General features: G+C 43.6%; 1 protein-coding gene across 1 annotated transcript; it reads left to right on the top strand.

Moving 5' to 3' along the window:
• Positions 1-1,366: 1,366 nt before the first annotated feature.
• TGDS (TDP-glucose 4,6-dehydratase) lies at positions 1,367-19,585 on the top strand. The gene is made up of 12 exons (XM_054973998.1): positions 1,367-1,823; positions 3,599-3,665; positions 6,636-6,704; positions 6,932-7,022; positions 7,532-7,674; positions 8,350-8,448; positions 9,464-9,523; positions 10,972-11,015; positions 14,553-14,718; positions 15,975-16,033; positions 17,609-17,706; positions 19,162-19,585. Exons 1-12 carry the CDS (start codon positions 1,744-1,746, stop codon positions 19,245-19,247), a joined length of 1,062 nt encoding a protein of 353 aa, XP_054829973.1. The 5' UTR covers positions 1,367-1,743; the 3' UTR covers positions 19,248-19,585.
• The last annotated feature ends 1,660 nt before the right edge of the window (positions 19,586-21,245 follow it).

The raw sequence follows: 21,245 nt of genomic DNA on the forward strand, positions 1-21,245 counted from the left end.
GACGCCTAGCCAATGGGCGTATTCCGAAGTCGGAGAGCGGGGCTTAGTAGGCGGGACTAGGACGCACCTTCTCGTTCGCCGCGCAAAGGCCGTTATTCCAGTCGGCGTGACGTGTCCGTTGCTAGGGGAGGAACCTGTTAGCGTCGGAGGCGCGGCCCGGAGAGTGGGAGGAGCCGGGACAGTGGGAGGGGCCACGTAGCGGGAGGGGAGTTGTGACGTAGTGGTCTGCCCCTCAGGTACGAGAAGAGGAAGCGACAGAGAGGTAAGAAATGGGAAGGCTTTGCCTGCTTCGCAACTCTAAACTTCCGGTGCCGATTAGACTTCTTCAGATTGAGGGCGAGAGTGGAGGGAGTGCGCGGAATTAACAGAAACATTTCAACAGCTCCGGTTGCATCCCTTGGCAGGGAGTCTAAAAATGCTTTATGGGGCTGCTGGAATCAAAGCAGTTTGGTTGGTTGTTGCGGGAACGGAGGACTGTTTATTTCAGTTACAACCACCACCCGGGTGCTCCCGCCTGGCTGTAGCCCGGGGTGGCAGAGCCCCAATCTTGCGCGTGTCCCCCTGTTGGTCTGCAGCAGAAGGGCAAGATTCAGTCAACTGGCTCCTTAGAGACCCACGAGATTTTTTTCAAGCGTCTCCAAACAAACAGACTATAAAATACAAGCAAAAAATGTATCAGAATAGAGAAACTAGGGGGGGGGGACGGGGGACAGAGAGGGGAAATATTTTGTAGTTTCTCTATTCTGATATATTTTTGCTTGTATTTTATATATAGTCTGTTTGTTTTTTATATTTTTCATTCATTTTTTATTGTTTACATTTAAAAAAACTGATGCAAACCAAAAAGCGCATGAGCTTTTGAGAGTCAAGCTCCCTTCTGCAGGGATACCGGGGAAATCTAGCTGGCCTGCACGGTGCTACTGGACCCGGATCTTGCTACTCAGAAGTAAGTATGGTTATGTTCAGCGGGATTTATGCCCAAGTCAGTGTGAAAGGCAGTTCTGTTTCTTTCTTTCTTCTGCAGCCTATTGACAGCATATAGGCAGAGCGACTCCTGTGTCAATCGGCTGCAATCAATCGTTTACCCTGCCCCGGATGGCCCAGGCTGGCCCGATCTCAGCCTGGGTTAGTAATGGGAGACCTCCAAGGGAGCCCAGGGCTGCAAAGGCAGGCGACGCAAACCGCAGCAGGGGTCGCCATAAATCAGCTGGGACTTGACGGCACTTTGCCCAGAGGGGAGCGTCCACCTGCATAGGGCCTGCGCTGGGCCACTTCTGGCTCCGACTAGCCCTCGTTGGCGTCGACGCCACCCGAGTGCCCCAGGGAGGCGGGAGCCCATTTCCAGCTGGACTTCGCCCTCTTCCAGTGCAATCCCAAACAGAGTTGCTCCAGTCCAAGGCCATTGGTTTTAATGGGCGCAGACGGGCTTAACTCTGCTTAGGATCGTACCGCGATAGCCCTGCCAGCGCAACGAAGGAGCTCCGCGGGCGCTTCGCAGACGAGCGCAGCGTGCGGCGGCAGAAGCTGCTGTGAGCCCCGGTGCGCTCGACGAAGGGCTTCGGATCCTTGAGGGCTCCTCGGGTTGCACTTTCGGGCGCGGCCGCGTGTTGGCTGCTTTCAAAGGCCGCCTGGTTAGTGCTGCCACGGAGAGCCGGACGTCGCCTGCGAGCTCCGCGCAGCTGCAGCCTCGGAAGCGACGGGCGGAGCGAGCGAGCGAGCGAGCGGGCCGGCCCCTCTCGGACCATGGCTGGCGGCGGCGGCGGCGCCGAGGCGGCCCTGCGCTTCGCCAAGCGGGTCCTGGTGACCGGCGGCGCCGGCTTCATGTAAGGGGCGGGCGGGGGTCGCGTCGGCCTGGCGAAGGGAAAGGTTGCTGCCCCTTTAAGGGAGGCTGCCTACGGTGGTTGCCAACTTCCAGGTGGGGTCTGGAGGTCTCTTGGAATTACCACTCATCTGCAGACTAGAGATCAGTTCCCCTGGAGGAAATGGCAGCCTTGGGTGGGATGTGTGTGTGTGGACTCTCTGGCATTATACCCCACTGAGATCCCTCCCCAAACCCTGCCCTTCCCCAGGCTCCATTCCCAAATCTCCAGGAATTTCCCAACCCAGTGTTAGCAACCCTAAAATTAGCTACTTAGGAGGGGAGACTATGACGTTATACTCTCTTGAGGTCCCCCCAGCCTCCTCCAGGGTCCACCCCTAAAATATGCAGGACGTTCCCAAGTTGGCAACCCCATGGGGTGGCGGAGGCTCTTGTTTGATTTAGAAAAATTCCTGCAGGGACTATTTCCCTCCAATCCACAACCTCCTTGCTCTGATTCTTGCCCTTTCAGGAGAATGTTTGAAACAGGGCAAATAGGCTCCAGCCCACAGATGGTGGTGGGTTCCCACAATATCCATGGCATTAAAAAATCCCTCCTCCACGTAAGGAGAAACTTAGTGCAACAGGGAGAAAGATTCTGTCGCAAATGTGTGCTCTCTTTGAGTACTAGTTTTCTGTTTGCGGTGCGTTCTTGTCATAGGAAGGTGTTCCTTCTGATTTGCCTTTGCATAAAAAGTGAATCAAACTGAGTTCAGCAAAGATCCCATTGCACCCTTTTTGCTTGCTCTGCTTGTTTTCTTCTTGCTGGGCATTCTTGGTATAGAAGGGAGTTCCAGAATGGGACCCTCCAATTGCTGTGATGCAGTCCATCCTGCTCTTTCAGGTTCCCACTATATCCCCTGCATGTGTGAACCCAGCTGCTGGTATCCAGGTTTTCAGTCCCACAAGAGTCACTTTGAGCTCTTGTGGGGGCGCTATGCTAGGTTGTCTTGGGTTCTGCCACTTTATGTAGGAGGCGTGGAAAGAAAAAAACAAAAAGCAAGGATACGGGGGGGGGGGCAAGAAATGTAGGGAGTAGAGCGTGAACTGTGATGGTGTAAAATCTAACAAGGAAGAATGCAAAGACCCATTCACAAGGTAACTCCTGTCATGTATGGGGGAGTCCTAGGTTTTGAAGGTGAGAAATCTAAAAGAGGCAAACCAGATCGGCCCAATGAAAGTGACCTGTTCTTCGTGAGATTTTGCTTCTTTGCCATCATTATCCTTGGCATCGCAGCCATGTTCCGTATACTTTCCCCAAAGGGCTGAGGAGAATGCATCGGGTACAGGGTTGTGCCTTTCAGTTGTGATCGGCGGCATGTCATTTTCCTGCATTATCTTCCAGCAGCTAACTCTGATGGGAGAGTTCCCTGTTACCTGGGGGTGTGTTTCCACCTAGTCTGATCAACCAGAACGCCCACCCTAGGGGGTATCCTGCTGACCCCAAAAGGCAACTAGTACTGTCAGATTAAAAGTGCAAAAATAAGGGAAGAAGGGGGAGGGCTGTCTGAGTGTGCATACGCGTAGGCTTGTGCTAGTATTGGCCATGCTGGAAAAAATACATTACCCAAGAAATCTAAATGGCTGTTTGACAGCATTGTCTGCTAGTAATAAAATGTTTTCATATTAAAAAATAAAACAGATTATTTGGAGGGGCTTGGTTAATAATTGTTGGAAATGCTACTGAAATCACCAATATTATCTGTGTTTAATATGTGTGTGTTTTTTTTAAACCTCCAGTGCATCTCACGTGGTAGTTTCTCTTGTAGAAAAGTATCCAAACTATATGATTATTAATCTGGATAAGGTGAGACCTTTTATTTAAATAAACAACTTTAGTTAAGTTTTTATTAGGCTTCAGATCTTGATTTGGTGTAATTTGTTTATGCATGCAACTTATAACAACAACAATAACAATAACAACCACTTATATACCGCTCTCCTAGACAGATTAGTGCCCCACCCAGAGCGGTGAATAAGTTAGTGCTGTTATTATCCCCACAGTACAGCTGGGGCTGAGAGGAGTGGCTTACCCAAGGGCACCTACTGAGCTCATAGCAGTAGCAGGATTCGAACCAGTAGAGTGCTGATTTGCAGCCAAACCACTTAACCACTGTGCTACTGCAGTAACAATAGTGATTTTTTCCCCTGATGACCAACAAAATCTAATCAAAGATTTATACTGTAATCCTAAGCAGAGTCACTCCAGGCTAAGCCCATTAGAACCCAGTGGGTTTAGACTGGAGTAACTCTGTTTAGGATTGCACTGTTAGTTTACTTAGAAGCAGAGAGGTACAGGTGTAAATGACCTCTAAGACATTGCTACGTCATTGTAATCCTCACAGTCATACTGTAACTTGCAGTGTGATCCTGAGCAGAGTTACCTCATTTTAAGCCCATTGATTTCAGGGGAAAGCTGCCTAGGTTTGCACTGTTTATTTCTTGATCTGTGCTTTAATCATCTGTAGCCTATAACTATAGCATTCCAACGAAAATGGTGTTTTCATCTTTAAATACTCACTGATAAATTATGGCTAGTAAGCAAAAGGGCATGTGGGTGCTTAGGCACTGGGAGTTAAAATCTAACAATTTTGATTGTCAGACCCAGACATTTTTTTTTTAACTTTAGGAGCCATATTCATTTTTTTCAGCCTTCAGGGTTTCATATTTTAATGATCATATTTTCTAATTATTGCTGCCTCAAAACCTAACCGTAATCATTTCACAGTTTCTCCTAATTTTATTAAAGCTTTGACAGAAGTGTTGCAGTATATAAATAAATACAGGGGTAACTGGTTGTCTTCACCCCAACAAAGAGCTAACCTCTAACTCTAGCCTAATGTCTCCCCAATTTCTCATAGTTTGATTATTGTTTTAAAAAGCTTTATTTAATGGAATGTTAAAACCAGTGTCATAAGCAACTGGTTAAGAAATGGATTCTTCCACTGCTGTTGAATGGTGTAAAGTTAAGTTTACATATAAGCAGACAATGACAAGAAATTCATGCATGTTTATGTCATACAATAAAGCATTCTGATGAGAAATGATAAATAAGCTTTGTATGTTCGCTGAGAATCACAAGACACTACTGTAAAATAATTGCAGAAAATATTTGGTGCCATGATGACATTTGTGGATTCCAGGGCAACCTGGATCCTGGGATTTGTTGAGCTCTGGATTAGGTGCTGTTTATAGAAGACATGACATGAGATTTATTATTTTTTATTCATAGGGAATTAGTTACTAACTTAAGAATCAGTTTGGTGTAGTGGTTAAGAGTGGTGGGACTGTAATCTAGAGAACTGGGACTGATTCCCCACTCCTCCGCTTGAAGCCAGCTGGGTGACCTTGGGGTAGTCACAGCTCTCTGGAGCTCTCTCAGCCCCACCCACCTCACAGGGTGATTGTTGTAGGAATAATAATAACATACTTTGTAAACCTCTCTGAGTAGGTGTTAAATTGTCCTGAATGGTGGTATATAATTCAAATGTTGTTGTTGTTGTTATTATTATTATTATTAAGAGTTATGAAACTATAATCTAGTTCTAAAGTAAACTGTGCCAGCCCTTGAGTGTTTAAGCTGGGTGGTTCTGACAGAGCGTCATCACAGGTTCTGAGGTTACTGTTAAATGTGGTAGGGGCAAATGTCATCATAACAAGTGTGTGGGAATTTCAGTACTAGTTCACAAACTGTTCTTTCCTGCCTGGATACTGTTGTGTTCTGGATTGGGGGGAGCACATATGTGGTCACACAAATCTCTGCATGCTCCCCCCTCCCCAATCGCATGACTCTCGATATGTGTTTCCTATACGCCATAGGTATGTGTTGGAATAATATAATTTTTAGAACTGTCCTGAAAGATTTTCATCAAAGATACAATCTCAATCTTTCTTTATTACAGTAAGCGACCAGAGAGGAATGAGATAAACGCGACCAGAATATAGCATATATAAAATACGGCAAGAGTGTAACAAGTCTATGTGTGGATACATAATTTCATAACAAACACTAACTTGCAAAATTAAAAGAAGTCCGTCAGGACTTATCAAAAACTAAAACATACTAGTACAATGCTGCTAAAAGGCCAGTATATGCCAACTAACATCTAACAATTTAAATCAGGACTTACTACAAATGGAAATAAGGGTTTGCACAGCTCCAGAGAAAGTATGGCTAAGATGATGTGTTAGATATTACAATCGATTCTTCTTCAACATTGCCAGGCAAGATGTGAGAAGATCGAAGTTTAATTGCTTGGGAGCAAAACTTGGCTACCTGCCGAGTGATCTCCGTACCATCAAAGATGGTGACTGTTCTGGTGGGCTGTTGTATCACTCTACTTCTAAACTCAGTGAAATGTTGTTTGAAAAGGGCTTTTGTTGCTGCTTGAAGCCTGTGACTCTTAATAATAATAATAATAACGACAACTACAACAACAACATTAGATTTTTATACCACCCTTCAGGACATCTTAACATCCACTCAGAGCGGTTTACAAAGTATGTTATTATTATCCTGAGTCATGGATAACACAGAGTGCATGCAGATAGGTATCCCAACCTGGAGCCATTTCCAAAGAGCTGTCCCGCCAATTTGTTGGTGCTGGATTGAGTACATAGCATGAAAATAATATGAATGTAAATATAGATTAGCATCTCCGTTGGCTAGGGGTATAGAAGGCTGCTTCTCTGTATGAATCTTTTGTCAGGTTGGTGCATTTGTTCTGCAGACACGTAGACCCTTGTCTTCATATACATTCTCTGTTTGTTTGTTAAGCTGGACTACTGTGCAAGTTTAAAGAATCTTGAGATAATTGCTGGGAAACCAAACTACAAATTCATCGAGGTAAGCACCATATTGCAGGTGTAGAAGTTGATGTTTTCAGAATAAAATATGAATTTTGTTAAATAATGCCACAAGTTTATTCAAAATTAACAGCCATTTTCCTCAAGATTAAATATATCTCAAACTTCCTGCATCTTTAAAAAATAGAATATGTTGACACCATTGAAGAGTGGCTATTTTACTTAAAGCTCTTATGGGCTGCTAATATGCTTTTCTTTGTTTTTTAGGGGGATGTCTGTGACCCCGACTTTATCAAAACATTGTTTGAGACTGAGAAAATTGATATAGTATTACATTTTGCAGCACAGACACATGTAGGTGAGCATTGCAACTATACCTGTCTCCCAGCATGTGGTATAAGCAATAAGATATTCTTGAAAGTTTTTTTCTTTATTGTGAGTGGGAAGCAAATAACATTTTTGCCCTTTAATCGAGCATACAATGTTGACCACAGAATGGTGCCATACCATTTTTACTTACTATTGTGAGCTGCGCTGTAGAAAAAATATGCAGTTTGGTTCCATTAACTCAGTGGGACTTTTGATTGCTTTCCTATTGGGGCAAAAAGCATATCTCCCTGTATCCATGCTGTGTAGTAAGAAACTCTTTAAAACTTGGGAGTTTCAGAAACAATTTCTGAAATGGCATTTTTGGATAAAATAGGAAGGAGCAATTGAAGGGAGGGGGGCTTGTTTTATTTTCCAGAAACTCCTGCTTAACATGCCCAAGCTCAGAGACGGTCTCCACAGAACTGGATGGTTCTTGATTGCTTTCAGTAACTGAGCTGAACACTTTTTTCCTTTTTAAATTTTTCTCTTAAAATCTAGATCTTTCATTCTGGCACAAACTTGAGTTCCGCTATGTTAACGTATATGGAACTTACATTCTGGTCGGTGCCGCTTATAAAGCCAAGGTGGAGAAGTTTATATATGTCAGCACTGACGAAGTTTATGGTGGAAGCTGTGATAAGGTGAGCGTGAATGTGTCCCTTGTTTGCCTTCAGGGTTAAAAGGACAAGGTTTTATGATAACTGTACGTAAACAGAATCATGGCACGGCTTATAAAAATGGACGTCTCTTTTCTGAAGCAGGCTAAGAATTTTGTCTCAAAGGGGTGGGGTGTTTAGACCCCTTTAAGATACTGGAAGAACTGAGGTAATACTGCACTGAAGGAATGTGCTGGTACAAATTTGGCCCAAAGCACTTTGTTCCTATTGGTTTTAAATGGTACAGAACATTCCCAGTACTTTGATAATTTCCCCAAGACTCTGTCAATATAATACGGCATTTGTTTTGCTGAGGTTACTGACATCTTCAACAGTAAAGAGAACAAACGTTTTCTGTTTAGCTCCTGAATGAAAGATAAGGAGGACTAGTTAAATTGAGAGAGTAGAGAAAAAAATGTTCAAATAGAGTAGGGGAAAAAATCTCTTGTGTGTTAAATATAGTTGAGTATTTTCTGAACATCACGACTGAATTGGCTAGTATAGTTAACACTATGTAACTGTCAACAGTCATAAAATATGTTTCTTTTTCAAGACTTACACGATCATATGATCTCCCATCTCGTGTATTGTTTGGAGCCAAACTGTATTAAAGGTTCAAAATTCTAAAAAATGCAAAGCGTAACAACGTTACTATTGTAGGAATTTGATGAATCATCTCCAAAACAGCCGACAAACCCATATGCAACATCCAAAGCAGCAGCCGAATGCTTTGTCCTGTCTTACTGGGAAAGATACCAGGTAAGAGGAAACAGACCTTGACGTTTTAGCTACTATCGCCATTCAGATTTCTGAAAATAGTTCCCAGTATGAGTAGGTGCTCAGCAAGTATGACTAAAAGCAGCTGAAATTGGTGATACTCCTCTTGTAGAGACTATCCTATTTTGTTCTTAAACAAAATATATTTTAATACCTTAACTTTTTGATGGACTTGCATAAAAACGATATTACGTAGTTACAAGTTAAGTCGTGGCTTTCCTGTGTATAAAATCACACAGTATCATTTCTCTGCAGTCTTGCTCATTTATGAGCGCCCTTGTTGGAGATCTTGAGGAGGCACCGCAAGGCTTATTTGTTTGCCGAAGCCTTTGGTGGAGTATGAATAGCAGGTATCTTTTAGTGGGGGAGAGAGATATTTGGGATTAAAAAATTTTAAATTCAGTTTCAATTATTACTTGTAAGCTGCTTTGAGCTAACAGGAAAGGCAGGGTATAAATATTTTAATAAAGTATTTTTAATGAAAAATGGAACTCTTAAATTGGGGTGGCAGTTTTTCTGTGGGCTACTGGAGATAAGCTTGCCTCATAGATTTTTTTTGAGCTGCAACACAACAAAGAGTGTCCTGGTGATGACATCTGGTTTGCCCTCTTCTTCAACGTCCTTGGCTCCATGGGGCATAGAAATGTGGTATTGAAGGAAGGTGACTGACCGTAACCTTGGTGTCCGTTGCCGCCATGTTGGAAGTGGGCAATTCTGCTAGTGAAGCACTTTTCAAGTGCATGTACTTGGAGTGCCTAAAAGCTGTAGAAAGAGATCAGATTACCGAATAAATACAGTAGTCGGGAAGCTAGCATTATCCGGTTTGTATACTCTTTGAGAAAACTATGGAATTGAAACCAAAAGTCTAGATTCTTCTGCTAAATGTGTTTTGATATTTGGCTGATAACGCTCTAAATATGTGTTAAGAGCACTGCTTACTTTGCAGGAAAATACTGTACGCTTTTTATAGGTATACTTAGCACTATCTGTTTTAAAGTTTCCAGTGGTTATAACGCGGAGCAGCAACGTTTATGGACCCCACCAGTTTCCAGAAAAAGTAAGTTTGATAAAAGCACTTCCTGGTAGTATTGGTAACATTTCATACAGTCTCATTGGTGTAGCTGCTCCTCCAGCTCAGATCTTTGTATGAATCCTCTTGTTAAAATTGGTTTCCGTTTTCAATATATCTGGATTCTCAGAGCACCTCGCGACTTGGTCAGAGATCCCTTGTTGTTGTTTGTGTGCTTGACTGCCCAGGTTGGGTGTGTGTGTGTTAAGTCCGCAACTCCTTTGGTATAGGAGTGAGAAGTGGTCGGAAAAAGGATCCTTCCTTACTGTCTGACTATTTTTGTGTGGATTTGGGCAGATCCAGAAAGTGGCTCTCGTTCAGACTGGTAAATGTGTCTCCCTGACCACACATGATAATCCTCCCTCCTCATTCCATCTTGTTTGCCCAATGGTTGATCAGCAGGATTTTGACCTTTTAAGTGGGCTCTCTGTGTGCAGCAATGCATAGCCCACTGGAATAAGGTGGGAGTGTCTTCTCTTGCTAGATTTACATGTATCATTCTCACAAAAAAAAATTTCACAAATGAAACTCTGTACCATTATCTGGGGTATATTAATTCAGATTAGTCTTGGATATATTAGGTAGGATCAGGGGTCATTTCGTAGAAAAAGAGCTGCAGGAGCTCATTAGCATAACTCATTAGCATATGCCACACCCTTTGCCATCACCGGAAGTGTGTCATTGGCATAACTGATTTGCATATGCCACACCCCCTAGCATCTCCTATCGTGGCTGTTTTGGACCCAATCCTGGCCATTCAGGGCCAAAATTGGGTCCAAAATGGCAAAAGGGGGCTGAAAATGGCTGAAAAGTGGCCCCAAATGGTCAGAATTCGACCACTTCTGAGCGGGAGAGTGATCCACCACCAATAAGAGGCCCGATCCTGGCCATTTTGGGACCAATCCTGGCTGTTTTAGGCCCAATCCTGGCCATTTGGGGCCAAATCCAGGCCAAAACGGGCCCAAAGTGGCCAAAAATCAAGTGGGTGGGGGCACCTGACGTGACCTCTTTGGAGAACTACTGGAACTGTGTTCCTGCGCGTTCCCCCTCAACATGAGCCCTGAGTAGGATCATGAACAACATTTCTTCATGCATTTGACCTCTTGCGCAAATGGAAACACCAGAAAAAGACTGTGTTAGCTTGAGCTAAATCAAATTTATAGTATCTATACTTGTCTTTCGGCTTGCACAAGATCTTGTGCGATCGGTTTCTGGGCACTATAATATATAGAAGGGGAAGCACTAAGTGTTGCACGAGATCTTGCACGAGCAGAATTGTAGGAAGTCTGTGTATATTTCTGCTTGTGCATTGGTGGATCCAACCCACTTCGTGTTCCTTTCATTATCTTTTTAAACAAGAAAGTTGTAGACATGTTTCCCCGCAACCATCTGAATTAACAAATACACTCTTTCTTGTTTTTGTCAATCTTCCTTAGGTTATTCCAAAGTTTATTTCTCTCTTACAACGGAACAGAAAATGGTATGTATCATCGTCATATTCATTAAAAAAAAATTTGGTGAGATGAGAAAGTCCATAGTGGCACATTTGAAAACAAACACCGCTGCTCAAAATCTGTTTGGTCAAATGATGACAGCTGAATATCTGGTAACTGCTGTACTTGCAAAAACCATGCATCCAAATATTCTGATAGCTGCAGAGGCTGTATTCTCACACAGGGTTTCCCAGCATGCTTTGTTTGCCAACAGAAGCCCCGTACAGGTTACAGTAAGTGAGCAGAAGGGGAGCAGGCGTGAGTGCACTGCCCCTCCCCATGCATGTTTCCCAGCTTGTGAACACTGATGGTACATGCTTTGGGAGTATATAGGGCTCTGTCCCCATGCTTGGGAACAGGGGTCATTTCATAGAAAAAGAGCTGGAGGAACTCATTAGCATAACTCATTACCATATGCCACGCCCCTTGCCACCACCGGAAGTGTGTCATTAGCATAACTGCTCTGCATATGCCACACCCCCTGACATCACCTCTCCTGGCTGTTTTTGACCCAATCCTGGCTATTCAGGGCCAAAATTGGGCCTAAAATGGCAAAAGGGGGCTGAAAATGGCCGAAAAGAGGCCCCAAATGGTCAGGATTGGGCCGCTGCTGAGTGGGAGAGTGTTCCACCACCCATCAGAGGCCCGATCCGGGCCATTTTGGCCCCAATCCAGGCTGAAACAGGCCCAAAATGTCCGAGAGGCAGGTGGGCAGGGCCACCTGACATGTGACCTCTTTGGGGAACTGCTGGAACTGCGTTCCAGCGCATTCCCCCTCGAAATGAGCCCTGCTTGGGAATGTTTGGAAAAAAACCCTGTGTTTCCAGTCACAGGACCTGTTGGACCACTGTCCTCACAACAATATTCTACAGGAACTTACAGCACAATGATTTATATTTGTATTTAACTATTTATTGTGTATTAACTATAGTAAAATGTATTGGCATATTTATTGATGTGTTTATTCTTGCAGTCGTGGTCAGTGGTGATTAATGTATATTTATGAATGACCAATCAGTGTAAATTTGTGAATGAAACTTCCGGTGGAAAACAACAATCAATTAATTAGCGTGTGCCGGTAGCTGGCAATGGTGTTAAATTGTATTTTTGTTTATTAAAATTCATTGTTATTCTTCTTCTTTGCACTTTAAAATCGTTAATAAGATTTTGGACTTATTGATTGTTCTTCACGGGGACTAGTTGTCTTTGGGCAGGGTGGTGAGGCTGTTTTGCTTGTGACTGTTCCTCCTCTGTGTAGGTTGATTCCAGTGTGTGTAACATCTGTAGAAGTCTGGATTTGCTGGCCTTTGCAAATAGTAAGAGTGGAGGCTGTATTTGTTACTGCTGCTTTGCTGTCTCCCAAACTTCTCCTGCTGTGACAAAAGCATCTAATTGACAACAAGATAATACTCAGTGCTTAGGTAACAATTTTAGGGTTCACAGTGCATTGGTTGCATTCAGGCATCCTATCAAGCCTAAGTTTTTCTATTGCAGCCACAAATGTGGTTTGCTTGCTGCACTTGCATGTAGGGGTGTGCACCCGAAAAATATTCCGAAGCTTCAGAAGAAGTCGCTTCGGTATGCTCCGGAAAGATTTGGAGCGTGCTGAAGTGACGGGGGAGGGGGGAGGCCCACCACAACCCTTAAACTCCCACCCCACCCTTAAACCTCACCCCCACCCCCCACCCCACTTACCTGGTCAGGCGGAAGGCTGGAGCAGCCCAACGCCGTGCTGGTCAACTGGCTGGTGGGGAAGGCCTTCCCTGCCGCCGTCGCTCTGCAGCCACGGCCGGCACAGCTGGCCAGCAGAGAGGGCCTTCCCTGCTGCCATCACCATGCAGCCGCTGCTGGCTTCCTGACAGAGAGGGCTGCTGCCACCACCATCAGAGGCCAGTGGGCAGGAGGGAGGCTGCCTCCTTCAGCATGGTGCCAGTGGGAAGTGGGGGTGGGGTAAGGGTGGGAAATGGGTATGTTTGCGAAAGGGCCCTTTAAACTTAATCCCTGGAGGCCCCGAAGCATTCCCGAAGTGCACACCTCTACTTGCATATTCTCATCTCCTCTTGCCCATGGAGTGCAATTAAAAGCTTCCTGGTTTTTGGAAGCCTTCAGTCCAGGTCCAGTTTGGTGTGATGTCCGAATTACAGGAATGTATGTATGTATTTATTTTACAGCCAGCTTTTCTCTCTGAGGTCTGAGGTAGGCTACACAGTGCAAGTCAATATAATCAACAGTTAGAACATGCTGTGAACAAAAATACAACATGATTAATAGCTAGGACATTCAGCAAACAAATACAATAAGGTATGGGTTGCACAAATTTGAAAACAAGCATAAGTCCAAACACAGAGATGGAACGTTTCTGAAACAAAGTGTAATTAAACATGACATCTTTAACAACACAAAAACTACTCAACAGGAGCATATCTACATCAGCAGACATTATTCAGTAGAATAGTTTACAGTTCGTGCCTCTTACCAAAGCATCTCTCTGAGTCATTTCTTATAGCACAGCCCTATTACCTGAGTAAAAAAAGCCCTCCTGATTAATTCAGTTTTGTGTAGCTTGCGGAAAGCCAGGAGAGCAAGAGCTTTCCTGACTTCCTCAGGCAAACCATTCCGTAAGATGCGGGCCACTACAGAGAAAGTGCATGTACGAGCAGCTGGTGATTTTGCTGAGCTGCAGGGTAGCCCCTGTGGAAGACCCTGTTCAGATGACCAAAGCCACTGTGGTGGAGCATAAGGTGAGAGGCAGCCCTGCAGATATGAGGGGACATGGCCATGAAGGGCTTTGTACGTGATAGCCGAAACCTTGAATTGAGCCTGGTAACTCATAGGTAGCCAGGGGAATGACTGCAGAATGGGAGTAATATGCATGCTCTGCTTAGTTCCTGACAGTAATCGACAGAATTGGTGTTGAGGGGAGACCTATGTAGAGTACATTACAGTAGTCTAGTCTCAATGCTACCATGGCAAGAATCCAGGTGTCAGATGCAATGTACTAGTGTGGGAAAGAAGCAAACTTCCACGGTAGCTGCATTTGGGCAGGACAAATTGGTGTTTTGATCGAAGGCTTCCCAAATATAGGAAGCTTTCTCTTGCACTTTGCTCATGGCAAACAGTTCATGTCCATGCTCATTGCAAACAAAGAGGATTGAGCAAATTCTGAATTTGGCCTTTGTCTTGCTGTAACCTTTACAACAGTGCTGTAAGCTAGGACAATATTGCACTGGAGGGGGAGTGCAGCACAGAGAGAGAGAGAGAGAGAGTAGCTTCCCCAACACAGCTGGCATATTCTTGCCGGTAGTAAGATTTTCTCTGCAGACCTCCTGGATCACAGCATTTTCTCTGATGCTACACCAGCTCCTATCCGCTTTAGTCCCAGAATTAACGTGTCTCTAGAGGACTACAGCTATGAGTTTTCATTTGTCAGTTTTTAATCTTGCAAGCCTAACTAGAATGTTACAATAGTTCTCCTTTTTTAAACATCATATTAAAAGAATTCCTTCCTTCCTTTCTTTCTTTAGTTGCATTCATGGTTCAGGACTGCAGAGGAGAAATTTTCTTTACGCCAGTGACGTAGCAGAAGCGTTTCTTACTGTTATGAAAAAAGGACAGCCTGGTGAAATCTATAACATTGGGACCACGTTTGAGCTGTCTATTTCACAACTTGCCAAGGAGTTAATCCATCTAGTGAGTAATAAATGGAATGGTCAATTGGTGATTGAATACCAATAAATATTACATTATGAACGAATGCCTCTGGAGTGGAAACAGTGGGTTGTTTCCTTAGTAGGAGCGCCTCTGCATACCTTCTGGTCATAGGAAGGGTGTTTTTTTTAACCTTGGGCTAAGATGTTGCATTAGAAAACGGGTTTTGCCTTTTATAAGGAATTGCACAATGCCTTTCTGTAACACAAACAGAAGAATTGGTGTAGAACTCGCCGGTAATAGCACAGCATAAACTCCCAGTGCGTGCATTTTCAGAAGGGAATGAAAAGGTGCTTTTCCTTGCAGCTCCAGGCAGTTTATATTTCCAACCCAAACCCCACGTGGTAGAATAAAGACCCCTCTACTTAAGAAAATGCCTGCAGCTTAAACTCCATTAAGAGCAAATAAAATGGCCTTGTAGTGTCTCTGGACAGTGTCTAGAGGCCGACCTTCCCCTACCTCCTGTTCCACAGAGGGCGAGCTACAATGGAGAAGGAGCCTTGTTGCTTTAATTAAAAGTAAAACTTCTTGGTAGAATCCTAAGATAGAAGCCTGAGAGAACCGTGGCGGGCAATTGGGCACAAATGGGAAAAGGAGGTCCCTTGACAGTCCCTTGAGTTAGGCTCAGAAACAGACTGGCAGCCAATCTTGCTGATTTAAAATGGGCAAGATGACTTCCTGTCCGGTAGCCCCTGCCATTTCTTCACTGATCTCCAAAATTTCTGAATTTTTCTATTGGAAAATTGGGGGAAAGTCATTGGGGGTAGGCGGGGGTGAAACAGTTTATTTCCTGGCCTTCATGATACAAATCTACTTCATAGAGGGTTGTTATAGGAGTAAAAATAGGGTGGAGCTCCCTGAAATAAGATACAAATGAGGTGAGATTAAAATAAGCTAAATAAACAATTTTTCTGTGCTTTAAAGCGTTTAGCTGAATTCCCCTGCAGTTGTGCATTTCTTTGAATAAAAGATCTTGGTAATCTGGACTGTGTGTAGTTATATTGCTATAACTGTCAGCACTCTGAATTTATTTTAAGTTAAGATAACTTACTTTATGCTGAATGCTTGGTGTGAAATGGACTATGCTTTGATGTATCAATAACTTAGTTAACTCATATAAACCCATTTAACAGTTGCTCACAGTTGTACAGTAGAAATGTGGGAACTCAATGTGATAAAAATGTAGGCATGTATGTTAACATTTTTCAATAGTAATGCAGTTCTTTTCTGATTGACAGATAAAGAATACGAGTTCAGAATCTGAAACAGAATATTGGATGGATTATGTCAAAGACAGGTAGGATATTAATAAGTACTAGGAATAATTTTTGTTGTGTCTTTATCTTTGGTAGTTGTATAAGATATTCATGTGCGCCACTAGATTAAAGATGTAACTTTAGTTTGGTTGATGTCATTTTATCTCTTATAACATTTAGGACTTTTATATTCCTCGTAGCCATATTTCATGAACATATCAATGGCAGACTTATATAAAAACCTCAGTACAGTGTATAAGCTGTAAATGAACATCTAGAAATGTATTCTTGGGGCCTGGGGGGTCATAGCCTTTCGAAACACATCTTTAGATGCTTTATGTTTTCTCTTTCACAATCTGCCTTTTCCCTGTGGTGTTTTTTCTACTTGCAGTAGCTCTCAACCTCTTTCCATAGTCTTCAAACCCACTTCTGCTGATTTCCCCCATGGTTTCTCAGAAAATTACAGTCTTCTCCAGGACTCAAAAATGAGCAATCTGCTGTGACAGTAAAGGGACACATTAAGCATCACTTCTTACAATTTATGGATATTGATGCTTTTCATATTAGTGTTTTTAGAACTGTTTATGAAGAGTAATTTTTCTTTAGTGAAGCGAAGAGATTCTGTGTGGAGGCAGAAGCAGGCAGAGTTGAAGTGCCCATGGAAAGTGCAAAGAAGCAGGTTGAGAGGTTGAGATAACTTAGGTGTAAGAAGAGAAGTTGTGGGTGGGTGATGGCTTGCACAGGTGTAGGCAGACTCCAGTGGTGAAACGTGGAGAGAATAGCCCCGAAAACTTCAAATACTATTTGGCAAACTCAATGCAGACAGCTCCAGAGCACTAGATGGACCTTGGGCCGCCCACTAGCAATGTGTTATCTGTACTTGTTTGGACTAGTTTATGATTTGCTTACGATCAAGTTTTCCTTGAGGCCGTAACTCTATAGTTGAACAAGGCCTCCTTTTTCCAAAAGAATTTCATCACTGCGAATAAATGCAGAAGGCACTGAGCTCAGACTATACTTATTAGAAGACAATTTGGTTAAATGCTGCAATAAAATAAAGCTTGTTTTTATATACAAAATAGATACTGAAACAGTATGGAAGCTGACTTGTTCTCATTTATCTCCTTTTTGTCTTTATTTGCCTGTATGCAAATAAAATATAAATAAATATAATATAATAATAATAACATTTGATTTATATACCGCCCTTCAGGACAACTTAATGCCCACTCAGAGCGGTTTACAAAGTATGCCATTATTATCCCCACAACAAAACACCCTGTGAGGTGGGTGGGGCTGAGAGAGCTAGAAGCTGTGACTGACCCAAAGTCACCCATTATTATTAGTAGTAGTCGTAGTCGTAGTCGTAGTAGTAGTAGTTAGAGAGAAGAGCTTTTTTAGTGGTTAGGATTCATGAGTCATATTTGTGGGGTAAACTCTGTTTAGCACATTTGCTAAAGTGGCCAGTGGATGGGATGGTATTGACAGAAAAACCAGGCCTTAGGAGGGGGGTAGGGGCTGAACGAATTACGTTTTGGAAGTATTTCTAAATTGCACATGAATTAATTGGTTCTCAGTTTAAAGTTCATTGTCTTTTTGTCGTGCTTCCTTTGAAGACCTACAAATGACTTGGGGTATCCAATGAACTCCGGAAAAATGCACAGTTTGGGCTGGAGACCGAAAGTACCTTGGAAAGAAGGAATAAAGAGAACAAGTAGGTTGCACTGGTGACACGTGAGTTTCAGGGGTTATTTTGGAGCATGAGTTTGAGCAACACCATTCACAGTAGCAAGCAGCTTCAGATTTTAAAGCAAGCTACTTAAAATATTATTCTCCCCCTCCCCAAGCCCAACATGCAAATATAAATGCAACCCTTAATGAGATGCAAGGTGTTAAGTGGTGTAAGCTGGCAAAGAAGCTAATAAAACATGAGAATCTGGATTGTCTGTAACCAGTTTGGTGTCGTGGTTAAGAGCGCGGGACTCTAATCTGGAGAACTGGGTTTGATTCCCCACTCCTCCACTTGAAGCCAGCTGGGTGACCTGGGGTCCGTCACAGCTCTCTTAGAGCTCTCTCAGCCCCACCCACCTCATAGGGTGATTGTTGTGGGGATAATAACAACACACTCTGTAAACCACTCTGAGTGGGCGTTAAGTTGCCCTGAAGGGTGGTATATGAATCGAATGTTGTTGTTATCATCATCATTATTACCGAACAACTGTTCTTGACCCATCCAAATTCTGTATTTTATTGCATCTGGTCTGCAGAGGAGAGAGAGAACTTTATTTTTGACTGAACACAGTGCTTACTAGTTGCTACTGGTGATCTCTAAATGCTCCATGAAGTTCATAGATTGGTTTGAAAAAGGTCAATATTGCATTAGGTTTCAAGTTAATGTTTGTCTTGTGGATCTTGAATGTCACAGGTGTGCTTTGTGCCATAAGAATTAGCTAGCATCACTGAACAGTTTCGTATGTGTTATGAGGTACACCAGACTGCTTTTCCACCTTCAGATTATTCCAGTTAGCAAGAATGAACAAGGGCCCTGGTACCATGTCTCCTAAATGTACAGTGTTGTTAACCTTCCAATAATACTAAAATTCTAAGCATAATAATCTGACCTCTTAAAATCCATACCTTTCTGTTTCCAGACCAGCTGTCCTCCTAGCTTGGAGTTTTTCTTCATTGTCACAAGCTATAAACTTGTGCCAATTCTCCAAAACTCATTCCCGTGATTTTGACCCTCAGAAATAACTTCATGGCCCATACTTAAGAGCGCGTCCTACTGAATTTGCTGGGACATTTCTGTATGAAACTGTGTAGAGCTGTGCTATAAGAGTATATTGTAGGTAAAGGTAGTCCCCTGTGCAAGCACTGAGTCATTACTGACCCATGGGGGAACGTTGCATCACGACGTTTTCTTGGCAGACTTTTTATGAGGTGGTTTGCCGTTGCCTTCCCCTGTCATCTACCCTTTACTCCCAGGAAACTGGGTACTCATTTTACCAACTTCAGAAGGAGGGAATTTGAACCCAGCTTCCACCAGGATCGAACTCAGGTTGTGAGCAGAGCTTGGCCTGCAGTACTGCAGCTTACCACTCTGCGCCACGGGGCTCTTGTGTATGTTGTAATGAGTAATATTGAACAACCTTTCCTTTTTTCATGCTAGTTGAATGGTATCAAGAGAACTTCTACAACTGGAAGAATGCAGAGAGAGCTCTGGAGCCTTATCCTGTTGCGGAAGCATCGATATGAGTTGTTGGGCAGCGCACCTCTAAAGACAAACATGAAGGAAACCATTCTACCTCCCAAGGCCACAGTGTTATCAGTGGGGAAAACTGTACTGAAGAGGCAGAAGTGAAGATGCCGTGTATTCAGGAAATATGAAGTATCAAGCAACACTATCAAGAAGGAAAATAGAAAAGAATTTGGGAAACCTTGATAATGTTAGGAATTGTCATGATTTCATCAGCAGTCCGATGCAATATTGAAGCTTTAAAGTATTTTTATCAAACAGGGAATGAAAGCCATTTTTTGTTAAATGTGCATTTTAGTACAACTATTTTGTATTAAAAGTGTTGTTTTTAAAGAAAGGTTTTGGCAACTGTTTCTAGTTCTTTCTGTTCATGGATTTGTATAGTCACAAAAAGAGCAGAGTTCTCTTAACTTGTTTTCCAGAATCTGTCTCTTTTACCATTTGGGTCAGAACAAATGTTCTCCAATGCTTTGTAATCAGCTTTTTAACCCCCCCCCCTCAAATGTGTGAAATTATGCAAACAATAGTAAAGCTGAAGTATAGAGTCTGAAGTGTAGTGTCAGCCTATATCTATTGGCATATTCCCTGTAGGAGTGTGCAATTCGGTATTCTGATTAGGTTAAAAATACTGAATCAGGGCCGTTTCGGTTTTTTTCTGTATTACCGAAACTTTTTCTGAATACTGAAAAATTTCGGTAATACTGAAACAGAGATTGCCGAAACGATTCGGCCATTGTTTTCAATGAGAAAACCTCCCGGCTTTCCGGGGTTCGGGGGGGGCATTTTCTGTCCAAATCACACCAAACTTGGTGGAGACCTTCTCCTGACTCTCCTCTAACTACCCCCCAAGTTTCAGAAAGATTGGACTTTGGGGGGGCCACGTTATGCCCCCCCAAATAAGGTGTCCCCATCCTCTTACACTCTCCATGGTTCTCTATGGGGAAAAACAAGTCATCTTTCTAGGTGGCTTGGGGTGGCATTTTGCAAGCAAAATGCAACCAACTTTCAGGGGACTTGCTCCCACCTGCCCTCCGACCCTCCACGAAGTTTCAGGCAGATTCCACTTTGGGGGGCCATTTTATGGCCTCCCAAAGAAGGTGCCCCTATCCACCTCCACTCCACTATTCCCTATGGGGGGAATAAGAGAGGCTTGTGTGGCTAGGGGTGGCATTTTGCATGCAAAATGCCCCCACACTTCAGAGGACCCCCTCCTACCTGTCCTCCCACCCTCCACCAAGGCCCAAGCTGATCCCACTTTGGGGGGCATTTTATGCCCCCCCAAAGGTGGTTCTCCTGCCACACCACTTTGTCTTTCTACTGTGGGGAAGACTTCCACATGGTAGAAACACATGGGATTGAGGCTGCCAATGGCCACAGCCAGAGTCCACCTGCACCCAAACTGCCAAATACCACACACACCCTCCCCAAAACCTAACCTCCCCTGTCCTGTGGCCAGCCACTTTCTATTGATTCCTGTTATGGGAAAATCTCCCACAGCAGGAACCCATGGAATGTGGCATCTATGGCCACAGGAACAGTCCCCCTTTTAAATCCACCCCCCACAGCCCCACATTGACCCAAAGACACCCCCCCCCCAACATTCCCACACCAGCCACTACCCCAGGAGCAGGCTGGCCAGCCGTCCCCCATTGTTTCCTGTGATAGGAACTTTTAAACTCTCTTTCCCAGGGCAATTATGCACGGCTCAGGGGTGCCACAATGGTGGGCACACTCCTGAGTGTGAGCTTGTCCCTGTGAAAGAGCACCTGAACCACAGACACCCTCCCCCAAATTCCCCCACTACCTACAGAGATGGCTGGCCAGCCAGCCCCATTGTTCCCTATGATGGGAACCAACTGCACAACAAAGAATAAAACACAAGCACACACTGAATAAAGTTTTTTTTAAAATATTTTCTCACTTTCAAAGTACAAGTAGGCAAAGCATTGTGACACATTACACCAGCAGTCCCCCCCACAGAAAAATAACACAACTCA

Source organism: Eublepharis macularius, chromosome 3, assembly GCF_028583425.1.
Source record: "Eublepharis macularius isolate TG4126 chromosome 3, MPM_Emac_v1.0, whole genome shotgun sequence".
NCBI classification, from domain to species: Eukaryota; Metazoa; Chordata; class Lepidosauria; order Squamata; family Eublepharidae; genus Eublepharis; species Eublepharis macularius.